This window comes from Nannobrachium achirus (assembly GCF_963921795.1).
Source record: "Nannobrachium achirus genome assembly, chromosome: 1".
Taxonomy (NCBI): domain Eukaryota; kingdom Metazoa; phylum Chordata; class Actinopteri; order Myctophiformes; family Myctophidae; genus Nannobrachium; species Nannobrachium achirus.
Genome location: NC_137810.1, coordinates 10,899,286 through 10,905,285, shown reverse-complemented (window position 1 = coordinate 10,905,285; position 6,000 = coordinate 10,899,286). Strand labels below are relative to the sequence as shown.

The 6,000-nt window shown below is 44.5% G+C and overlaps 1 protein-coding gene across 1 annotated transcript in view; it reads left to right on the top strand.

The window, feature by feature from the left end:
* LOC308286075 (capping protein, Arp2/3 and myosin-I linker protein 3-like) overlaps nt 1-6,000 on the top strand; it is a gene marked incomplete at both ends in the record, with an annotated part of 99,902 nt that overhangs the window by 69,508 nt on the left and 24,394 nt on the right. Inside the window, 4 exon segments of the mRNA XM_080727035.1 lie at nt 1,109-1,284; nt 3,043-3,130; nt 3,905-4,024; nt 4,678-4,744. Coding sequence (XP_080583161.1) covers nt 1,109-1,284; nt 3,043-3,130; nt 3,905-4,024; nt 4,678-4,744 — 451 coding nt within the window.

The window sequence follows — 6,000 nt, the reverse complement described above, 5'->3', positions numbered from 1 at the left end:
ATATAAATGGAATTCCAAGCCATAAAATAATGCACATTGCACAAATGTATGTGGAAATAAAGCAAATAAAAGAGAGAAGTTATCAAGTAATGTAATTTTATCAACTGGCCCGCGGCCCCTTGACATTTTTGTAATGTGGCCCACGGGTTCAGAAGTTTGAGTAGCCCTGGTCTAGAGCAGTGGTTCTCCCAACCATTTAGATTTCAAGGACCCCCCAGTTTAGGTCAAAAACCCTGATGAAGACTAGCCTAGTAAACGACCAACTTCCGTTATCCAGGAGGATTCATGAAATGGTTTCCGGAAGAGGGTGGGTACGAGGCTAGATGAAGACTGGCAACAGTCGAAACGTTGGTTAATTAAATATTTTGCATCGTGGCTGAAGAGTGTGCGGCCTCTTTCTTCTCATTCAAGGACCCCCAGTTTGACACGCATTAGAGCTACAGTATGGACTCCCATGTAATGGCACTTCTATCTCTGGAACCCCAATCAATGTTAATTTAACTCTGAGAGAGCAGAAATGTCCATTTGGTTCCATTTGTACACTCTCTGAGTTGCAGACCCATAAGGATCCATTTGGTTCTTAACTATAATTTAGCTGGGGGTCCCGGACCCCACTTTGAGAACCAATGGTCAAGAGCAGTGTTTCTCAACCTTTTTTCTGCATGGGCACGCTTTTCATGTCCCAAGAATCCATGGGCACACCAACATAATACGGAGGTGTAAATATCGTCACTGTCGGGAAGAAACCTTGTATCTCCAAGTTTCAAATGTGTACGTTTCTTCGCAAAGTAAAGCCCTGCTTCATCATACAAGGCTGTCACACAACAGTAGTGAAAACAGCAGATCTACAAGCACACAACGCCTCGCACCGCGAGGCGTTGTGTGCTTGCAGATCGGCTGTTTTCACTAGTTTAAATCATTTTTAAAATGATAAATACAATACTGGCTTTCAAGCAGTTTCAAGGGGCACACTTGACCCTTCTCAGGGGCACACCAAAGGTCCCCAGGCACAGTGGTTGAGATACACTGGTCTAGAGGGGAAATAAGGAGGGGACACTCCATTCGCCGAAGTATTACAGGGCTTTCTAAGTAGTTCATTGACCCGCAGGTCATCGTGGACTCCATGGTGTCCCTGTGCCGCGAGCTGTGTCCTCTGTCCTCCTCTGCGGCCGAGAGGCTGAGTCCCCCCATGTCGTCCGTCTCGGAGCGCGTGTCCATCCCTCGCTCGGCCATTCGCACGGCCCTGATGGAGAGAGCGGCCCAGGACATCCACCGAGCCTTGGAGTAAGATGCTGCTTTCTTACTTACTAAGTGTTCACCCATCTCACCTCTTAAGTCAAGGGTCTTCAACGTTTTCAGGCCAAGGACCCCTTAGTTGAGAGAGAGAGATGAAGCAGGGACCCCCACTACATATTGTATAGTTGCAGATTAAAAATGTACATGGATTATTTCTTATACAGTTTAGACTTGACAGCACTATCATCTGTGTAGGCTGGATCAATGTGTGTTTTCATATTTAACCACTTGAACTGTCAATGCCTACTAGTCTGCTCTTCTTTTCCCTCTACACCAAGCCTCTGTTCCAAAGATAGCTGATCTACAAGCTCACAACGCCTCGCAGCGCGAGGCGTTGTGAGCTTGTAGATCTGCTATTTTTTGGCTAATGTTCCACTAAGAATAGGGATGACGGTTCTAGTGATCAAACATGATCACACAAAGATTTGGAGGACCCCCTGTAGTAACTCTGAGGAGCCCCTAGGGGTCCCGGACCCCCTGTTGAAGACCCCTGTCTTAAGTTAAGTGGTCAGATGGGTGGGCTGCATGCTCTTTCAGAGCATGTTTATTCTAAAGATCAATGAAACCATTGTGTTCTGGAATGGATCAGTGGAACTAACCTTTATACTTAAAGCAGGAGTTGACACTAAGGTTTCAGAATGGATCACTGTCTGGAATTAACCTTTATACTTAAAGCAGGAGTTGACACTAAGGTTTCAGAATGGATCACTGTCTGGAATTAACCTTTATACTTAAAGCAGGGGTTGACACTAAGGTTTCAGAGGCATGCCCGTCAGGCACGTACAGATCACGTTCTACTTGCCCAAAAGTCAAGCCCACTTGCCCCGAAAAGTACGTTTTCCATTATAAAACTATTGTTAAAATTTGCACTTGAAGAAAAATCTTTTGTTAAATCAAATCACTAACTGCCAAGTGGCGTCAGTCACTAACCAGAATGAGTGCAACTGCTGGTTGTAAAAAAGTTAGCATTGTTCTTAAATAGATAGCCTATAATATTTAATGAAGACTGAATGTTTTACTTACTTGCCATGGGCAGTCAGGCAACCGTTAGTGTCAACCCCTGTACTTATTTATCAGTATCAAAATGAAGATACAAATTCAAGGTAAAAATTTTAAACTATGACAAAAAAAAACATAAAAATGTATATACATTTTCTTAATAAAATCTTGGTGATTTGCCAATATTATTTGGGGGTCGGGCACACCAGTGGGCCCGACCCACAAGTTGGGAATCACTGTACTGAGGGGCAGTGGTGGCTTCCGACCAGCAGCAAGGATATATATACTGTATGTGTGTGCGTGTGTGTGTGTGTGTGTGTGTGTGTGTGTGTGTGTGTGTGTGTGTGTGCGTGTGCGCGTGTGCGCGTGTGTGCGTGTGTGTGTGTGTGTGTCTAGGTATAAAATAGGGCTACAGTGGTTTATGTATGCTTTATAATATTATCATATATCTGCAACGTAACTACTGTAGTAACTAAAGTTTTCAAATACATTTAGTGTAGTAAAAGTACAATATTTGGATCCGAGATGTAGTGGAGTAGAAGTAAAAGTATTGGAAATTGGAAATATTCAAGTAAAGTACAAATTACTCAAAACTGTACTTACTTAAGTAAATGTACTTAGTTACTTTACACCACTGCTGAGGGGATGAAGCCGCAGGGACCAGACTTTGACAAGCTGAGTATTGATTTAAAAATAAAACACAAAGTCTCTCTCTCTCTCTTTGTTCCTCCCACTCTGCCTCCACAGAGAAGTGAAGCTGTCGGTGGTCTCCTATCTCACCAACTCTATCGTGGACCAAATCCTGCAAGAACTCTATGCCACCCACAAGACTCTTGTAAGTGCACAGCAGTTATTGTCTCCGCCAGGCCGAAAGGCATGGCAGAGACCAGGGGTGTCGCACCAAATTCCTGGGCCCTGGATACTTTAAAGATGAAGTGCCAATGTTGAATCTACCGGTATATGCGTGTGAGCCATAACTTTATATGCGGTGGCGCATGCTTAAAAAGAACATATTAATGTAACAGGATGCTAGCTTGCAGATCTGTTCTTTTTTAACCACAGGATTCATTTAGCCCTGAAACATAACAGCCGTGCATCGGACAGTGTTGTAAGCTTTTAAATCACGTTGTTGTCCCAACAGTCTTTGAATATTTCAAAACCTTCTAAGGTTTTTTGAAAAACCTATGTTTCTGTGTCAGTGGTGCTCAAACCTTTTCACGTGAAGGACCCCCAAAATGATATGTATTTGGCCACGGACCCCAATCTCAAAGTATTTAGTTCCAGGGACCCCCCAGAAGCAAAATTTGAGTTACAAAATGTTCGCTTGAAAAATACATATATTCAAAGATTTGCACACATTCACTCACTCACATCACAGTGAGTGAGTGAGTGAGTGAGTGAGTGAGTGAGTGAGTGAGTGAATTAGAGTTAATAAGAGAGTGAGTGAGAAAGTGAGATTTAGATGAGCAAATATAGTTTAACTCAAATATCTATCCTATCTTATCTTATCGTGTGCGTGCGTGCGTGCGTGCGTGCGTGCGTGCGTGCGTGCGTACGTGCGTGCGTGTGTGCGTGCGTGTGTGTGTGCGTGCCTGTGTGTGTGCGTCAGACGCGGCAGGTGTCCCAGATGAAGCGCTGGGAGGGGACATGTGAAGGTGGGACAGGTCGACGGTCACACAGACACAGAGACTCACTGGAAATCACAGATGAAGAGCTGAGTACCAGCATAGTGAGTGATGCTGAATACTGTGTGTGTGTGTGTGTGTGTGTGTGTGTGTGTGTGTGTGTGTGTGTGTGTGTGTGTGTGTGCGTGTGTGCGTGTGTGCGTGCGTGCGTGCGTGCGTGCGTGCGTGCGTGCGTGCGTGTGTTTAAGCCCTTGATTAGTCGATTGCAGTTGATTACAGATGTTTTCAGGTGTAATTAAGAGTTAATTGAAAGTGAAAGCAAATGAACCATTTGTACACTGTCGGAGTTAAGGGGAGACCTTGAAATTTGAAAGTTTGAGAAGTTTGAGAAACAACCCTGAAACAGTGGTAAATCAGCCAACAACCCACAACCCTTGAATGGTAAATTGCTTTTCTACCCCTTCTACCATATAAATGAAAGAAAACACAGTTGTAACTTGCAAGGTTATCATCATTAATTGTTTCAGAAACACAACAGTGGGCGGGGTCCATAGCCAACTCAAGGTTGTTGACTGATTTACCACTGTTTTAAGCCAATCAGAATCCAGTATCTGAACATTGAGAAACACTCAATTAACCCTGAGGGTCCCTGGACCCCACTTTGAGAACCCCTGGTGTAGAGCGGCATGTGTGCTGTACAGTATGTTGAGTCTATTACAACTCCTGAGCATCTCTCTGTGTCCGTCTTCTCTCTGAGGATACGATAGCCATTAAGAAGCGCAGCTCCAGAACCCGACGCATCCGACCCGTCTCCACCAGACTGAGTGAGTACTGAACCACATCCTCTGCTGCTGCTGCTGCCCTGAGCCACTAAACACTCCATTAGCATGGTTCCTGCTGGGTCCATTTATCCACCATCTCTCTCTGTCAGGCACGTGCACACATAGACATCAAAGGGGGCTTGAGCCCCTGCCCTTTTATCTGTCTGTAAAAAGTTCCCTCTCCAGACCATGAATGCAGTTTTTACTATGGTGAAAGACATGCAAATGCCCTCTTTCCATGCCATATCTTCTGATTCAAGAGAATTGTCTTGTCCAAACTCTCCTGAACTTGAATGCAGCATCTTATGTTGAAAGAATTGCCCTCTCATGTGTAAAAAAACATCCATGCTGTTACACCACATCTCCAGTATTCCCTTGATTATGCTTAGTTCAGTGTGGTATCAAGCACCGGAAATAGCCGACCTCCAAGCTCACAACGCATCGCAGAGCGACGCGTTGTGAGCTTAATGGAGGTCGGCTATTTTCGATATTTTCACCAAAAGGTCATCTCAGAAAGGTCAGCCCCTGCCTCTATAAAAATTATCTGCACGTCCCTGCTCTCTGTCTCTGTCTGTCTCGCTCTCTCTCTCTCCCTCTCCCCTCATCTCCCTCCTTCCAGCCATCAGAGAGACAGAGAGAGCTCTATTAATGGTTGACTCAGGTGCCGGCTACATGAAGCTGGATATTTCTGAACCTAGACATTTTTTGGTGCTGTTGGGGCTTGCAGCCACACAAAGCTGGATATTTCAGCCGCAAAACTGGATATTTTTAAATCCGTATAAATAAGTGGAGAGATTGAAAAATATCTGATTCACTGGATCCGTGTAGACAGGGAACCCGGATATCTCTGAAGACTTTACTGTGTGTGTGCTTGTTAGACCTAGATATCTTTGTCGTGTGGACCTAGATATTTTTCTGTCGATATCTGAAAAAACGGGATATATGAAATATCCAGCTCCGTGTGGACCTAGATATTTTTCTATGTAGATATCTGAAAAACCGAGATATATGAAAAATCCAGCTCCGTGTAGCCATGGACTCAGTCTGTCGTAAACTATTTGAAATCGAGCGGCTGCCAGTTGTTTTACATTTAAAGCTAAGTGCCTTTGAAGCAAAGATGACAGACAGCTCCCCTGGAGTCTCAACTAACTCTTGTCTCCGAACCTGTACTGTCTTTCACCCATCACACTCTCTCTCTCTCTGTCTGTCTCTCTCTCTCTGTCTCTCTCTCTCTCTGTCTCTCTCTCTCTCTGTCTCTC